General features: G+C 40.5%; 1 protein-coding gene and 1 long non-coding RNA gene across 3 annotated transcripts in view; one reads left to right on the plus strand and one right to left on the minus strand.

Moving 5' to 3' along the window:
- LOC144216112 (uncharacterized) overlaps window positions 1–18,565 on the plus strand; it is a 32,724-nt gene that overhangs the window by 823 nt on the left and 13,336 nt on the right. For both annotated transcript variants that reach the window (XR_013330567.1, XR_013330568.1), the window contains exon 2: window positions 980–1,072. This is a non-coding gene — a long non-coding RNA (uncharacterized LOC144216112). The remainder of the gene's footprint in view (window positions 1–979; window positions 1,073–18,565) is intronic.
- Window positions 2,660–18,565, minus strand: part of SGCG (sarcoglycan gamma) — a 96,119-nt gene continuing 80,213 nt past the window's right edge. The window contains exons 7-8 of the mRNA XM_077745398.1: window positions 6,228–6,351; window positions 2,660–3,410 (exon numbers count right to left, since the gene is read on the minus strand). Coding sequence (XP_077601524.1) covers window positions 3,237–3,410; window positions 6,228–6,351 — 298 coding nt within the window. The 3' untranslated portion in view covers window positions 2,660–3,236. The remainder of the gene's footprint in view (window positions 3,411–6,227; window positions 6,352–18,565) is intronic.

The following is an 18,565-nucleotide window of genomic DNA, read 5'->3' on the forward strand; positions in this document are numbered from 1 at the left end:
CCTCTCTCTCTTTGATCCTCCCCCCAGCCCCCCACGGCCAGCCTTCTCACTCTTTGGCTTCCAAAGATTTTTTTCCATTGTCTTGTTTGAGCAGATACAGCTGAAAGTAGTGTCATTCATTCATTCACTTGAAAACAGCCCCTGGGCACTGTGTGCAGGCGTTAGGGCGGGTGTCGGAGACGTGAAGATGCACATCCCAGCCTGGCTGTCGGTGTCCACGGACCAGTGAGAATGACCTGCTTCCATTAGGAACCTGGTCTACTTGTATGCTAAAGCCAGACTTAGGTTTTATTTAGCAATAAGCATTATGTGTTTGAAATGCATACTCTTTCACGGTTGGTAAGCGGCTCAGGAAATACCTTCACGTACTCTGACCACAAAGCTGGGATCTAAGAAGACAAAATGGAAGTTGCACCGTCTCTACAGTGAAAAGTGATCTTTACTTCACGGCGCCCTCAGATGCACCTCTTCTACCTGCAGGCCTATTAGACCTGATGACAAACGTTTATGTGGTTTTGAGACCATAGCAAGTCTGAAGTGGAATGTAAGACAGGGCAACTGAAGGAGAAGTGGTATTTGACGTCAGGGAAGGAAGGGGCAAAAAACTATATAAAGCACACACCAGTCTTAGTGTGAGGGGCTGGCTCTGCCTTTGAGAACGGCTCCCGCTCTCCTTCGCTGACCCCCAAAGCTGTGGAGATGAACCTGGTGGGCGGATCGGAGGGGAAAGACTCGTGCCTGGGTAGATGGCCCCTTCCTCTTGCTTTGAACTTGGCTGCCTTGAGATCAGATGCCTCTGTCTGCCCGCCGCATGGTGGTGAGCTGCCAGAGTCGGGCCCATAGTCCTGCCCGGGGCCAGAGAGCTTCCTTCCTCTGATACTCAGCTGTCTAGTCTTAGGGAGTCCATTTTGTTGCAAATCTTATTTTTCACTATTAAAGCTAACATTTTGATCTTCGTCTTTCTGCCGTGTCTACTCAGCTGGTTTGGAAATTGAAAAAGGAGGACTATTTTTGAGGTCACTCAAATAGCAGCACCCAGTGGTCCACAGCCACGTGGCACATAGCCCATCAGGTATGTTCATTAGGTAGGTTCATTGTTACGATCTTACACCTTAATGAATATTTAAATTCCATTGCACAATGTCTTCAAAAAGATGAATTTATGTAATACAGTTTAGAATACAGCCTCTCTAAAAAGTTTGGATTCACTTATCACTCTGGAGAACACAGCTATCTATCCATAATAATTTCTTTCATGATGATTCCAAATAGCAAAGGAGCCAAAAAAAAAAAAAATCCTGTTTACATCTTTTATTTAAAGGGTTCTATCCCCCGTACTTTCTCCTTGATTCTTTTTCTTGACCTTGGGTCAACCGAGCTTGAAGACCTTTGTTTTGCACAAACGTGGAGCAAGAGAGTATATATAACAGAACAAACAGGCAACACTATTTACTCTGACAGGAGGAATGTTATAGCAAGTAAGGCAGATGTTAACTTAAAAAAAATCAGGACTTAACTACATGGAAAAGGTGACTACCAATTTATAATCTAAAAACATCCCCTATGAAACTTTAGATACATTATAGAGTTTGCTTTTTTTTGTTTTTAATTCGAGAGAGAGAGAGCAAATGAAGGAGGGGGCAGAAGAAGAGGAGAAAGAGAGTGAGCAAATGGAGGACAGGGCTAGAGGGACAGAGAGAGAGAATCCATGTTCAGTGTGGAGCCTGACTCAAGGCTGGATCCCAGGACATAGGGATCATGACCTGAGCCAAAATCAAGAGTTGGATGCTCAACCGACTGAGCCACCCAGGCGCCCCGAGTCAAGTTTGCTCGTAACTGCCTAGGACACACCTAATGTTTACTCTGTAATTTCACATTTTCAGGTACATAGCAATTAGAAAAATCTAGGATCTGTCGTAAGTGGGCTACACTGCTAGATGAACACCTTGGTAAAACATTAGAAACCGGGTTCACGTTTCTGCTTTCAGCTCTGAGACTGCAGAAAATGAATCTGAACTTGTGTTTATCATCACAAGTCCTATAAATAGAGTGGCAACGCTGTTGCTCCTACCGCATCTGGTGTGACTCGGAGATTCTAATTACAACTGGCAAAACACTAAAACAAAACATACAAAACCCCAAAACCCACACCCTGTGACGACTGGCATTTAACAAAATCAGTGAGTCAGAGGCTCGGTGTGTTCTGTTTGATATTAAACATATTTTCAAAGCTGAAGCGAGTCTGATTCTGTGAAGTTACAGCCAGTCCATCACTGTTGTGTAAGAGGTGAATCCACGACTGGGCAGTGGTGAGTCCCGCCGCCTCACAGCTCTATGATCCAGGTGGGCGACAAAACCCCTTCGGACTTCGGTTACTTCACATGTCAAATGAACATTATCCCATTTACACAATTATCACGGAGGCTGGAATTTGGATGGAATGAGACAATACGCCAGAGTTTTTTTCAGAGTGAGGACAGCTGGTCACATGTAGGGTCACATTAATGTCACCAGCTCCTGTATGACCTTCTGACTTGTCCTATCTGAAGCTTTTTTAAAAATCACCAGTAACTTGGGGGAAAATGATACCTACCTCAGAATGGTGGCGTGAGGACTAAAGGAAGACAAACTGAAGTTTGTGAAAATGTAGGTTGATTTTTATTGCTTATTGACTATATAAAGAAAACATGATTGACTTTGTGTAATTTATTCCTTTGACTACATGTTGAAAATTACATCCACCTAAGTCCCCTCAAAACCTGAAGATTTTCTTGTGAGGCCTGACACATTTTGCATTAAAATGAGAGTGTGGGTCTGAGTGATATAATGGGAACACCACATTGACTTCAAGGGGCATTGAGACCCATGCTGCCTCCATGGAGAGTTAGATATTCACCACTGAACAGCATAAATTAATTCCACACAGCAATTCAATATTTCATTGTAGACTATCTACATGAAAGGAAAGTCACAAGTGTTCTGATGAAAATAAATGTAGTGGAATAATCACGTTTCTTTTTTGTGCTCTTGCTAGACTTCCGTGTCTAATAAGTACACAGTATTCTGAGGCCACGTAGTTTCATCACAACACGTTCATCGGCACACTTTCTGTCCTCCAACTTCCCATTCGCCGTCTTGGTTTTATAGGATGTCAAGTCACTTAGCGTGAAGGCTTGAGGTGGGAACTGTAAAGCTCACTGACACGACGCAGGTGCTCTGTGGAAGATGCAGGTGGTTTAGGGACAGACGTGACTGTTTTCATGGCACGTGGTACCCATGCCAGCCACTGACAGGTAGAGCTTCCCATCTGGACACGCGCAAATTTCATAGAGTTCTTGTGAGCTGCCGGGAGAGCCCTGAGTTCCCTGAACCAACTTGGGTAAACACACGGTTTCAGCATCGAGCACAACCTGTTTGGGAAAAAAAAGTAAGAGATGCAGTGAAGTGGTCCAGTGGATGCGCACGATAGCGTGAAACTCAGATCTCCAGGCTAGTGTTTTCTCTGCATTGAAAACAAAATAGGGTGCCCAACTTTACCTAAGTCATATTATAATGATCAGATTCTTTTAAAGCATATTTCTATTTTACATGCAGGCAGGGGCTTAATAATTCCTTCTCCAAATTGGAGAGAGGTCTTTTTCTTTTTTTAACCCACTGTGCTACTTGAGCTACGAATATTTATGAGGCTCTACTCCTAAAAAGAATCTTTCAGAATTATCTGACAAAAACTGTTTTGCCAATGCACACTTATCTTGTGATCTATTTTGACTTTATGCCAAATCACCTTCTCTATCCCGTTAGGTTAAAGTACAAGCCACAGAAATAAATTCATCTTCACAATTTTTAAAGTTTTTTTCAATGTTTTACTTATTTTTGAAAGAGAGAGACCATGGGGGGCGGGCAGAGAGAGGGAGACACAGAATCTAAAGCAGGCTCCAGGCTCTGAGCTGTCAGCACAGAGCCCAATGTAGGGCTCGAACTCACGAGCCATGAGATCATGACCTGAGCCAAAGTCGGATGCTGTAACCGACTAAACCACCCACGTGCCCCTTCACTATTTTTACCTGTGAATGTTGGAATTTCTGCTGGTTTTGTTTTCCCAGAAGAGGCAATTACATTCATCCTATTAGCCAGCAACCATTTCCCTAGTTTCTAAAATATCATTTGAAACTCTGCTGCCTTTGCGTAGATATGGAGAAGCAACAGACACACAGACTAACGCCAACTAAAAGTGAGTAAAAGCTATTGGGGTTTTTGCTCCTATTCTAGTTTGGTTAAACTGAAATGTAAACAAATGGCCATTAATTGAGGGAAAAATCTGGTAACGAAGGAAAGAAGAAGCCTCATACTGAGTAGCCCAATCTTACGCACGCAGGGTGCTCACTTGTTAGAAGGAATTAAGGTATGTTGCGGGTGGGCATAATTTTCCTCCTTGCAAACAAGGTTGGACTCTTCCTTTATTTACATACTCTCATCCATGAATGCCAACCTTATTTTTTTAGCTTTAAAAAATTTTATTTATTTTGAGAGAGAGAGAGGGTGGGAGGGGCAGAAAGGGAGGAAAACAGAGAATCCCAAGCAGGCTCCACATTGAAAGTGCAGAGCCTGATGCAGGGCTCAAACTCAGGACCGTGAGATCATGGCCTGAACTGAAACCAAGAGTTGGATGCTTAACTGACTGAGCCACCTGGGTGCCCTCATGAACTCTCATCATATATACATATATATACATATATAAATTGATGCCTGCAGTCTGTATTCTCCCTCGGGAAGCTGACCACTTCCATGTGAAGTAGTGGGCAAAACTGTACTAGACACAAAGCTTTGCCTTGTGGTCTGGGACAGTGTCAGAGTAAAAGAAATGAAACACGTCTTGTATTTTTTTGTAAACACGGAACCTACTTACACTATTGTCTAGTGCTTTGGGTTCTGTAGGTACTTGATTTTCCCTAATGTGCTTTTGCTTTTCCTTGTTGGCTTCTCTGCTCTCCTTTCTTGTGGTTAATTGGTGGGGATTTTCCCCCCTATTTTTTTTTCCTGTTCTTCTAGCAAACTCTAGTCACTGGTCGTCCACGTACCAGTTCCTTGCTCATTTTCCTTTGTCTTTATGGGAATATATCTTGTGGGAGGCCAGACATCTCCTCACCTTGAACTAGCTCCTAGTAATTAGGGATATCAACTTTCATTATGTGTCAGGCCACATGCTACTATAAACATGACACCACACTGATGGGATAAGTGATATTATTTCAAAATTAAAATTAGCATAATTTTTTCAAGGTCATACATTTTATGTAGCGACATTATGATGTAGTAATGAGATTCCAGAATTCTTAGCTTCCATTTTTGCATTTATCTGCTCCTGACATTGTAACGTTTTAAGTTACAACTTGAAGGAGCTTCATCAGATGACTTTTCTAGTCTATTAGCAGGCTGTCATCGGACAGGTTCTGTCCACTCACATGAGCCACCTCTCATGGTCAACATCTGCTATTTCAATTGTACATTCCTGTTAATATTAAATTAATATAATTTTAAAAAGTCACCCATATTACCACATTGGTATTATAGGGCACTGTGACATCGTTAAGCAAATATTTTCCCTACTTGACAAATGAGAACATGGGTTCAGGTCTAGAGAGGCCTGTTAACGCTCTTGAACTCAATGAGGTAACCCGGGAGTTGATCTGGCACTAGGCCAATCAGTATGGAGTAGCGAGTGTTCTATTGCCTTATTATGAACTTTGGCTTGTATCAGCGATGTTTTATTTCAGGACTCGAAGTTCCAGATTTCATCCTTATTGTGGCTGACTTTTAAGCTCTCGTTTTTCATATTTAACTTTCCTGTCAACTTAATTTGGTGTGAGAAAGCATAGGGCTCTAGGCAGTAACCGATGATGGCTGTCATTTATAGGGAACTCCCAGCGGCCACCATATTGAGAGAAGCTGGATCAATAGGAAATGGCAGAATTGATTCTCTGTCAGCTCTGAATGTCTGCAGTATTCTTTCAAAGATGAAAATAACAAGAGACTGGATAGCACAGATAACAGGCGAAGAAGGCTGTCTGGGTCCAGAATCACTCCAGCCTTTCTTGGCCCTTCTTGCAATGCTGGATTGCCTTTTGTCTTCTTTTCAGTGTCTTTACAAACCACCATAAGTTTAACGATGCCTTAATGGGTATGAGGATTGTCAGGAAATACAACGGGAGCTGATACACTGAACTCACCATTCCATCACTACTTTGAAAAACGATATCCATTTGAGAAAGGGCCTCGATTTTCCCAGCATGAGCTTTAATATGAACACCCTTTGGGGCATCCATGCTTAGACTCCGTGTGGGAGACTCTAATCTGAAATGAGGGAAAGAAATAAAAAAACCAGTATTAATTTTTTTTTTTTTTTTTTGAGGAAGAGAGAGTATGAGCAGGGAAGGGGCAGGGAGAGAGGGAGACACAGAATCCGAAGCAGGCTCCAGGCTCTGAGCTGTCTGCATGGAGCCCGACATGGGGCTCAAACTCATGGACCATGAGATCATGACCTGAGCCAAAGTCTGATGCTTAACCAATTGAGCATAAAAAGATTTATTAATTTTTTAATAAATTCCCCAGGAATCCTTCACTGAATGGAGTTACATGGAAAATACAATTAGTAAAGGATATAGTATCATCATGTTGTTCTTTTTGTTTGTTTTTATTTATTTCTAGGAGAGAGAGAGAGACAGAGACAGCATGAGCAGGGGAGGGACAGAGAGAGAGGGAGATACAGACTCTGAAACAGGCTCCAGGCTCCGAGCTGGCAGTCAGCACAGAGCCCGACGTGGGCCTCGAACCCATGAACCACAAGATCATGACCTAAGTGAAAGTCGGACGCTTAACCGACTAAGCCACCCAGGCGCCCCATCATCATGTTGTTCTTGAATGCAATCCAGAACTAATGTGCTAATTTCAATAAAGAAATTAACTTCCCATCAGTGAGTCTACGCAATTAGTATCCTCTAAAAACAGATAAAACACTAGACAGCTTTACCCTTACATAGTAGTTTCAGATGACAGGGTCATGTACTCTGTATACTACATCCAAAGAAAATGCTATCTGTGAAAACGTTGGAAAGCTTTCTTTTTAGTGAACATACACCTTGTTTGGGAAAAAGACAGATTTAAGGAAGAATCCCATGTTCATTTGCCACCAATTCATAAAATAGAATGTAAATTTAGCCTCGAGGTTTTGTTTGCTTTTCTTCTTCTTATTTTAAACTTGGGAGGGTTACAAATGCAAAGATTTCTTTTGGGAAAATACTGAACTGGTAGTGTTGATAGACAGGATGGAGATTGGCCTCGGCTTGCTTTGTTTTTGTAGAATCTATCAGAATCTACTTGTGACCAAGTCAAACAGAGAAAGCCAGGAATACATGGATCAGAGAAATGCCATTTGCCTTGGCCTGAAAAACACTAAATTTCCACCAGATGGCACAACATAATCACTTGAAAGTTTTAACCCAAGGGGTAACCCAGCCCAACCCAACCCAACCGAAGGAAGGAACCCAACCCCAAAGTCTGAAAGGCGGATTTGACTGAAATGTTTAAATATCAGTAAGTAGAACAGGATACAAAATGGTTAGTAATCCACCCACAGCAGGGTAAGACTAGAGTGGGCATGGGCAGGGGAGAGACAGGGAGTGGCTCCAGAGGAGAGATGAACCTACATCATTCATTTGCATTTGAACTGAGTATTATTTCTTAAACCTTTAACTCAGAGGAATTGCTACCTTTAATTGGCAAGTTTTTTGTCTGCCACTATTTATAATAGAAAGCAAAGTTTCATTTTTTAATGTACAACTCAATATGAAAAATTTGATGTTATGCATTTTGAAATTAACATTTACTTTGAGTACAAGAAAACATTTAAGAGATAATTATGGAATTTATTGGCCAAATTATGTTGTGCTTCGGTTAAGGGGTAACACTTAGATATACCTAGATGATTTGGTCTGTGGATGGCCTGCCCATTTGGCCATCTGCTAATTACATTTTTTTCCTGCCTGGATTGATGGAAAGAAAGGGAGAGGGGATGGGGAAGGAAAGGAAAGGAAAGGAGGAAAACATGTAAGCAACATGTAGAGGTCTGGGCCATTTCAGGCAAACCATCTGTGATCCTGAAGACCCTAGTGAAGGCAAGTCTGTTTCAAAGATCAGTCATCAAATAACAAAATGACTTCAGTAGGACCAACTGCCAGTTTTTAACCATGTTATAATATGGTGCTTCTGGAATAGCACATTTCTTCCCCTTTGTATCATTTCTAACCTTGAAGATGAAACATGTCAGATCAGCACAAGTTAAGTCACATTTTACCAAAAAAGGCTGTGATTAGAAAACTCTGAAGTATACATTTCCATGAACACACTGAACAATAGTCAGATATAAAAGAACTTATTTTTTTCCTCTTCTCTCTTTTGTTATATTTTAGTTTGCAAGTTAGATGTCTACCTCTTTCTTCAAATATGTGAATATATAAATGTTTACTCATGGCTGGGGGCGCCTGGGTGGCTCAGTCGGTTGAGTGACCGATTCCTGATTTCAGCTCAGGTCATGATCTCATAGTTCGTAGGATCGAGCCCCATGTCGGGCTTTGCACTCATAGTGCAGAGCATGCTTGGGATTGTGTCTCCCTCTCTCTCTGCTCCTCCCTCACGCTCTCTCAAATAAATAAACATTAAAAAAAATACACTTACTCTTCTATGAGGAACACAAAGTTTTGAACACTACTCCAGAAATATACCAAATCCATAAATAACACACACACACAATTCATGTTATAAAAACACAATTAATTAAGATAATGTGATTGTTAAAGCAGGTGGGTTTTAAGTAAACCTTTTTAAGTGTTCCTTTTTAAGTAAAGATAAACAGAATTCAGTAACTCCCCAAGCTTTTGCCCATATTCATTTTAGAGTTTAGGGAATGTAACTAGTCAACCATGTATGATTATAATATTTAATATAAATATTAATATTTATTGCTCACGTCATGTTAGTACCAAAGAAAGGGGAAAAGTGACTGGAATTTATGGGTAGTGTTTGGACTTCCAGCTCTTTCAGGCTGACGTTAGGCCCAGGTTTTGTAAATAGGATGAGTGGCCAGGGAGCATAAACACGAACTGACAAGAGCGGCTGATCTCTGGGCAGCACTGGCCAAACCACGCAAGGACGAGATTATGTCCACACCAGGCCATGCTGACCACAGGCCCCGTTCATTGTGCTGGTCCCTGAAAGTGGTGGGGGATAATGCGTTTAATTCACTCAACCCTCATTTCTTAAGTCCCTATTATGTGCTCTTCTGGGTTTGTAGAAAAACAGTAGCAAACAAGGCAGACAAGCTTCCTGCCTTTAGGAACCTAACATTCATGTAGGTTAAAGGATATAAGCGGAGGAATGACAAGATTCCAGTTTCGTTATACAAATAAATCTATTACGTCTGGTCAGGACAGAGAGGCGGCTGTACAGCCCCTCTCAGTCCCCCATTACATATAAACGCTGGATAAACTACAACGAGGAAAAAAACATGAAAACACATACTAGGCATAAAAAACAACAAACAAAGGGCATTTTCACTGTGCCAGAAACAGAAGAAACTCGTAGCCAGAGGATGAGAGGGGCTGAAGTGCTGGAGCGCTCGGAGGTACTGGGCAGACAGATGCCATGTGAACTGGTGTTTTAAATCTCTACAGGGAAGGAGCTGTGGCCAACTACGGGAAGGGGGAGGCGCAGGGGAGAGGTGTTTGGAAATGGGCTCTGGGCACACAGATGGGAGTCGAAACACAGCGTGATAACAACCCGAGAGCCAGCTGCTCCTTCGGGGATGTGAGCAGAAAGTCTGAAAACATGCTTTAGTGTAGAGCCCACATGCACACGCTCTTCAGGCATCCCGAGCCCACCCTGAGAAATACTTGTGAACGCTGGCTTTGGAACATGCCCCCTGCAGGGCCCGGGCGAAGTGAAAGTGAAACAGACAGGAAAGGCAAATTCAAGGGTCTCCACGACCACTTCTCCCAGACGGAGAGCCAAAGGGCATGAATCCCCAGAATTTCTAAAACCCATGGGAGACTCTAGATTCTAGAGAGAACAGGAAGAACTAGATCTAATAGATCAGTCAGAAAGGGACTAACACATAACTGAGTTTAGAGCCTCCAAAGACATAAATATACACTCCTAGAATAAGACCAGAAGAGACACAGAAAGACTTAAGAACCAGGTGGGTAGGGGTGCTTGGGTGGCTCAATTGGTTGGGCATAGGACTCTTGATTTTGGTTCAGATTATGATATCACGGTTCATGAGATCAAGCCCCCAGTCAGGCCCCCATTACAGAGCCTGCTTGGGATTCTCTCTCTGTCACTCTCTCTGCCTCTCTCTCTCTCACACACAAACTAATTAAAAAAATGAAAACCAAGTAAGTAGAAATTCATGAAATAAAAAAATTAAAGTCTCTGGTAGACATGCCACATATGAAAAGAGAATAGGACATTGTAATGTTGCTTTGATAATTCAGAGGAAAAACAAGAAATATAAAATTTGAAATACAAGTTTAATGTTTTTAAATGCATAAAATAAAACTCATAGAATTTCAAAGGAAACTAATGACTTAAAAAAAATTTTAATGTTTTATTTATTTTTGAGAGAGAGAGAGAGAGAGACAGCATGAGCAGGAGAGGATCCAAGAGAGAGGGAGACACAGAATCTGAAGCAGGCTCCAGGCTTTGAGCTAGCTGTCAGCACAGAGCCCGAGGCGGGGCTCGAACCCACTAACTGTGAGATCGTGACCTGAGCTGAAGTCAGATGCTTACTCGACTGAGCCACCCAGGTGCCCTGGAAACTAATGACTTTTAAATACAAATGTAAAAATATCTTCAGGGGCACCTGGGTGGCTCAGTGAGTTAAGCGTCTGATTTCAGTTCAGGTCATGATCTCACAGTTTGTGAGTTCGAGCCCCATGTTGGGCTCTGTACTGCTAACAGCTCAGAGCCTGGAGCCCAATTTGGATTCTGTGTCTCCCTCTCTGTCCCTCCCTGGCTCATGCTCTGTCTCTCTCTCAAGAAAATAAACATAAAAAATTTTAAAAAATATTTTTAAATGGGTGACATAGCAAGTTAGAACGTGTTTAGTAATGTATTAAATAATTTGGGTCAAAGCAGTGAAGAGAGTGTAATGTATTCTGCTATACCTGCTACAATTTTTATGTAATATTGAAGTATCTCTTGCTTCCGTAGATGAAAAAGTCAAAGAAATGGCTAATACCACTGTGGTTTGTTGACCTTCATTTAGAGTTGAAGGGACACGAAATTTCAATTCTAAGTCAGTGAAAATGAAGGATTTCTTTTTCACATTCAAAATCATTAGCCTGCTAACTTCTATTCTTGGACACCCAGGGGATCCACAGACCACAAGTGAAGAACGCCTGTGCTTTAGAGAATGAGAAGGCACAGATAGGAAGAGGTCATGGTTAATCATTTTCCAGAACTGAAAAATAACAAGAGTTCCTAAAACTGTAGTGGCACACCAATAGCCAAGTATGGATTAAGACCTACCCAGCACCCAAACACTCGGAAAAAAAAAGGAGATGAATGAGAACTGTTGAGAATGAGAATTGCTTACCGAAGATCCCAAAGTAATGAATGCTATCTTAACAATGCTGATGAAAATTTATTGTCAGTCTAGAAATCTATCCCAGCTTAACTATCATTCCACTATGAAGGGACTAGACATTTCAGGGCCAGAGGGAAAAGTTTACTGTGTATACAGGACTTATAGGAACTAAAACCAGGAGAAAAGAGTATTTTGCAAGAAGCAGGGGGTGGACATTGGAAAAATGAACACGGCGTGTGGGTAAAGCTAAATCTGAATTGCCTGAAAACCAGAAAACAGATGAGTAAAAGCAAAGTGGAACCAAGATGGGAATAACTTTTTAATTTTTTTGAAATTTGGGAAGAAATGATAATGACTTCAACTTCATTAGAAAGTATTAATTTATCTCCGTGCACATAAAATACAAAGGGTAATCATTAAAAGAATAAAAACAGAACCATTAGAAGGAAATACCACAGGGAGACTCAGGAAAAGCTTCTTAATCCAACCAAAGGTCAGAAAGAAATAAAAATGAAATGAACAAGCACAGTAAATAAAACATAATACCACAGAAATATGTCAAGTATGCCAGTGATTATAATAAATATAAATGGTTAAATTCCCCTATTGAAAGTTAGAAACTTTACTGGAGGGGGTTAAATCTGAAATCCAGAAGTTTAACCCCTAGAGAAACTGAAACATGAATAATACACCTCACATGATCAACAAATCTGGTCGGATCAAAGACCTAAATCTGAAAAACAAACGTGTTTTTGAAAGAATTCATTCCCTTCATAAGGGAATGCCCAAGCAGGATCTTCCAACACGCCCAAGCTCCTAAGGGTTTATTTTCACTATTCTGTTATTGGATGAAACTAGCTTACTTAACTTTCTTCCTTTCTTCCTTTCTTCCTTCCTTCCTCTCTCTTTCTCTCTTTCTTTTTCTTTCTCTCCCTTCCTTCCTACCTTCCTGGCTTTCCCTCCCTTCCTCCCTTCCTTTTGAGATTTATTTTTTAAGTAATCTCTACACCCAACATAGGGCTGAAACTTCCATTTCCAAGATCAAGAGTCACATGCTCACTAACTGAGCCAGCCAGGCAGACCAGCCACCTTTTTTTTTTTCCCCTGTTAATGAATGAAACTGCCAATTCTTCAAACTGTTTTCACTCATTGAATTGACTAAATGTACTATGTTTTATTTTGCTATTTTATGACATTTTCTTTTTTTCTTGGAATTTCTAGAATTAAGGAAAACAAGCCACACCATAAACTGTCAATTACCACGATACACAAATTGCTTTCATTGTTTAAGTAGCCTTGGAATGGTAACCTGTGATGAATGAAAGATAAATGTTCGGGATGAGGAATGTGATTATGCAAGCTGTGTTAGATCAATTCAATGCCTCATTTGTTAATCATGCATTGGTAGACACTGATTTTTTTTTTTTTAATCACTGAGTTGTTTCAAAAAACACTGAAACAGAAAAAATTAAAACAGTGCCAACATACCACTTTCAGACCATATACAAATATATTTGAAAACCAAGAATAAATTAATAACTACCTAGGGAAATACAGTTGACCAAAATTGACCCTTTTAAAGGTAAAGGTTTAAATACACAAATTTCTTATAAAAAAAAAGAATTGGGGGTGCCTGGGTGGCTCAGTTGGTTAAGCATCCAACTTCAGCTCAGGTCATGATCTCACCGTTCATGGGTTCAAGCCCCACAATGGGCTCTGTGCTGACAGCTCAGAGCTTGGAGCCTGCTTTGGATTCTGTGTCTCCCTCTTTCTCTTCCCATACCCCTCTTGCATTACCTCTCTGTCTCTCAAAAAATAAATGTTAAAATTTTTTGAAAAGAATAAATCAATAAAAGAAGGATTGCATTATTTTTAAAAAATGTTTATTTATTCTTGAGAGAGAGAGAGACACAGACAGAGCACGAGTGAGGGAGGGGCAGAGAGAGGGGACAGAGGATCTGAAGCGGGCTTCATGCTGACAGCAGAGAGCCAGATGCGGGGCTTGAACTCACCAACTGAGGTCGTGAACTGAGCCGAAGTTGGACACTCAACTGAGCCCCCCAGGCACTGAGCATAGGGGTTAACTTAGCAAGAAATGTGAAAAAACATACATAAATAAAACTTTTAAGTATTCCTGAAAGGACAAAAATGGATTTTAACAAATGGAAAGACATCTCATGTGTTTTTGGATAAATAATGACATAAAGATGTCAGTTTTCCTTAAATTAATATATGAATTTAACATAATCCTAATAAAAGAATACGCTTTTCTTGAACTAGACAAGTTAATGCTCAAGTTGACAGGGAAAAATAAGCAAGAATTGGCAGAGAAATATTAAAAGAGGATAACTACAAGGGAGAGAGAGAGAGAGACAGAGAGAGACACAGAGGGAGAGAGAGAGAGACATCCTACCAGACATTAAACTATATTTTATAGGGGCACGTGGATGGCTCATCTGGTTAAGCATCTGAGTCTTGGTTTCGGCTCAGGTCCTGATCTCACGGTTTATGAGTCCAAGTCCTGCATCAGGCTCTGAGCTGACAGCGTAGAGCCTGCTTGGGATTCTCTCTCTCTCCTTCTCTCGGCTTCTCTCCAACTCACGCTCTCTTAAAATAAATAAACTTAAAATAGAATATCTTTTATATCCTATTTAGCAAGGTTGGTACTAGGCAGACTCGTGGACTAGAAAGAAAATATGCAAACAGACCCACGTGCACAGGAAAATTTAATACATGATAAAGGTTTTATTTCAAATTGTAGAGACAAAGGTAGAATTTTTAATAATCGAACTGCTGCCACCTCTAGCCGGATGACTGGAAAAGATAAAATTAGGCCCACGCTTCATATCTTATACCTCATACGAGAATAAACTCTAAAGGCCTCAGGGATCTCAAATGTAAAGGGCAAAGCCAGACAAGTAACATGCCTGACAACTTCCTCCTTCTATAAGGAAAGTTTCAAATTAGGTCTTAAAATCCAGATGTAATGAAAGAAATTATAAATACATTTAAGTATATAAACATTAAAAATACAATAATGTTAATAGGAAACATGTTAATATTCAGAATATTTTATATATTTTAATTTTTAATTTAATTAAATTTTATTAAATTTAATTAAAATTTAATAATATTTAAAGAGAGAGGGAGACACAGAATCCCAAGCAGGCTGCAGACTCCAGGCTGTCAACATAAAGTCCAACGTGGGGCTCAAACTCATGATCATGACCTGAGCCAAAGCTGGACGCTTAACCGACTGAGCCAGCCAGGCACTCCTCTATAAATCCACTCTGAAGAGTAATTAAAGAAGCAGTGGAGATGAACTCAACTCCAGAAGGAGCAGCCTTAAATAACAAAATAAAAAGGGACAGATTTATACAATCTGAAGAGAAACCAGAGGATTTAAGTAACAAAATAAAAATGTGAAAGATGCTTACCCACACTAGTCACTAGGGAAATGAAAAGTAAAATAACACAAGATAACATGAAAAAGATCATCAGCATGAAAAAGATCATCAAGTCAGTGCAAAATACTGGTAAGAGATGAGGAAAGACAGGTCCATACACTGGTCACGGAATTACAGATTGGCTCCAGCACTTTGAGAGGCACATTGGCCATGTTGGGCAGAGTTCAGTACGTTCACATCCAAAACCCACACTTTGTACAACAAAAGAAATCTGAAAAACTACGTAACGTACTGATTACGCAGTTTTACGTTAATGTGTTTTTCATAAACATTTGCAAAAGATATCATTTCTGCCTTATGATAAACATTGTCATTTTGAAATGAAACTCCTTATTTTGTAATGTATTTGATGGAAACTAAAAATCCCGGAGATTTGATACCAATCAGCTTTCGGTTACAATTCAAGATGCTGATTTTTTTTTTTTTTTTTGCTTAAATTGTATAGCTGTGACTGGGAGTTCTTTGACTGGGAGCTCTTTCATTTGGCTCCTGTGTCCTTTTGGCTGTTATTTTGATTTTTTAAAAAAATTTTAAAAATAGTTTATTTATTTTTGAGACATAGAGAGACAGAGCACGAGTGGGGGAGGGTCAGAGAGAGAGGGAGACACAGAATCTGAAACAGGCTCCAGGCTCTGAGCCGTCAGCACAGAACCCAATACAGGGCTCGAACCCACGAATCACAAGATCATGACCTGAGCCGAGGCCGGATGCTTAATTGACGCTTAACGGCACCCCGTCGTTGTTTCGATTTTTGAGCACGTCTTATTCACCGGCGCTGGAAAATGTTCCAAATTCATCTTCTACATTTGCTGCCCTGGTCCTAGGATGAGCCATTTCTTCAAAGAATCCCAATTCCTTTTATTGCAGAATGGTGTGAGAAACCAACTACCGGGTGACACGGATTTCAATTACGTGCTCTCCCTTCTAGAATTCTATGTTGTTATTTTCCAAATCTGCCATTTTCATACCATTGTGACCCTGCCTTACCTTGTACTCAAAATTTTGTTTTCTTTGAGGGCTCAGTCGGCTAAGCGTCCGACTTCATCTCAGGTCATGACCTTGCGCGCTCTCTGCTCTCAGCACAGAGCCCCCTTCAGATCCTGTCTCCCTTTCTTTTTTTTTCTTTTTAATGTTTTTATTTATTTCTAGGAGAGAGAGAGAGAGAGAGCGTGAGCAGGGGAGGGTCAGAGAGAGAGGGAGTCACAGACTGAAACAGGCTCCAGGCTCCGAGCTGGCAGTCAGCACAGAGCCCGACGCGGGGCTCGAACCCACGAACCGCGAGATCATGACCTAAGGGAAAGTCGGACGCTTAACCGACTAAGCCACCCAGGCGCCCCTCCTGTCTCCCTTTCTGACTTCCCTCGTCTGCGCTCTCCCTCAAAAATAAAATTAAATGTTAAAAAAGCATTTTTAAATAATAATTTTTTTTTCTCACTGAGCATTTTATTCATGTCTTTTAAAATCTCTCACTTTGCTCTCACTTAGATTTTCAGGGGGTAACTTGTTGTGGCTGCTAATTCTGTGTCTTTTCATTATTATTATGATGATGATTATTATTATAATAAACTCATCTTCAGCTACGACTGTTTTCCATAGGTGTTTTTGTGTCGTGGGTACTGGGATCATTCCTTCAATGCAGCTGGACGTCAGTGCAAGTGCAGTTTTTAACATTAATTTCCCAGCTCTGAGATCTTATACAAGGAGGTAGTGTCGATTAAGTCCTCCCATCTTGGCCAAGCACATGTCTGTAGTTCATGGTTTCTTGTGGGTCACTCGACCCAGGGCCCAAGACGGGCTTGCAGCACCTTTAGACAGCTAGGCAAATTGTCTAAAATAACTTCCGTGGGAGACCAGGGCGTACAAGGCATCTCACTCTGGGCATTGCACACACACTAGGCTACGGCTTGGTACCCCCGTCCCATAATACACTAAGGCCCCAGTCCCTAATCTCTGTGGGATCCTGATTTTTCTAGGAGCACGTCAGTTCAGCTCTGACAGTAAATTTCCTCTTTGTTACTGAGATCTAAGTATGAGCTTGTCTTGCTTTCTAGCAGAAAAACGTTTGTAAGTATACAACATATATTTATAAAAATGTATTTCCTTCCTCCCTCCCTCTCCCCTTCCTTACCTCTCTTCCTATTTACTTATTTATTTATTTAGAAGTAAACTCGTATTTACAAGTGTTTGAAACAGGGGCGAATGTTTCCATGCCCTTCCTTTTACTTTACCCAATGAAGGCACTTCTATGTTACTGACCAGGTGCTAAGCAAAATGTTACCAGCAACTTACAAAGAATAACTTAGTTAATCGCCATCACCTCCCTATTGGGTTTACCCTGTGATGTTAATGTTTACTGATTCCTTAAGTTTCAGATCAAATAGTTCCTTCTCTGTGAATCTGTCATTTCAGATTGCCTTGGGAAGATTTTATGCTTTTTCTCCTCTGCCCTCACTACATTTTGGACTTTCATCGTAGCAAGGAACTATATTGTTCTAACTTGTTTGCATATATCTTTTCCCAAGACTTTAAAATCATGAAGAGCAGGATTCATGCCTTTTATCACTGCGGAACTAGCATCCATCCTGGCACAAAAACACGTTTAGTCTATTTTTGCTGAATTTTTTAAAAAAAGAATGAATTATATCACGTAGGAATGAATAGTAGCATGTCACAATGAAGGCACCATGTCAGAGTTCATATTTTTCTTGTGAATGATTTTGCTAAAAGAAATGTAAATCTAGTTTAAATGCAAATTAATTATCTTTTTTCTTAAAGAAAATAATAATTGTCACCCTTCTATGACTACCACTTAAGCCAATATCAAAATTTAAATTTGTGATATTTACACACGTCTATTTCAGGGATGTATTTGCAAATGCCTTATGACCTCAGCCCTACAAAATCCACATTCTTTCTTTACAGGACATTCTAGAATCATTTTCACTGTACTCAGGCCAGGAGCAATAATGATCCTGGACTCAGAAGTCAAAAGTGAAAGAAAATTTATAGTAAGAATTTACAGGAGAAAATATGACTGTCGTATAATTGATTAGTGGAGTCTGGCTGTAAATCAAAGACTAAATCACTTGGGGTCCACTTAGCCGGTGGAGACAATACACTCAATGTACGTGGGCTTTGGGGTCAGAGCTGAGTTCGAATGATCTTTCGGCTACTTCTTTGTCTTTGCTTAGAACATGCTAATATTTTGGTCTCAGTCTTTCTCTTTTATAAAATGGGGATGAAGTTGATTATTTTTAGGGTTGAGCTGATGATTAAATGAGATAAATTTTGAGACAGCATGGAGCACAGGTCCTGGCCCATTCAGTGCATGTTAGCTCAGGGCTTCCAGCCTCACCCCATCCCTCCAGGAATATCTTACAATTTCCTTAGTTCCTCAATCAATTTGGTTATAACACCTGGGTTATGTGACGTCCCTTAGTATATCACATTTCAGAAAGCA

Source organism: Crocuta crocuta, unplaced genomic scaffold (assembly GCF_008692635.1).
Source record: "Crocuta crocuta isolate KB4526 unplaced genomic scaffold, BGI_CrCroc_1.0 scaffold258, whole genome shotgun sequence".
Taxonomy (NCBI): Eukaryota; Metazoa; Chordata; class Mammalia; order Carnivora; family Hyaenidae; genus Crocuta; species Crocuta crocuta.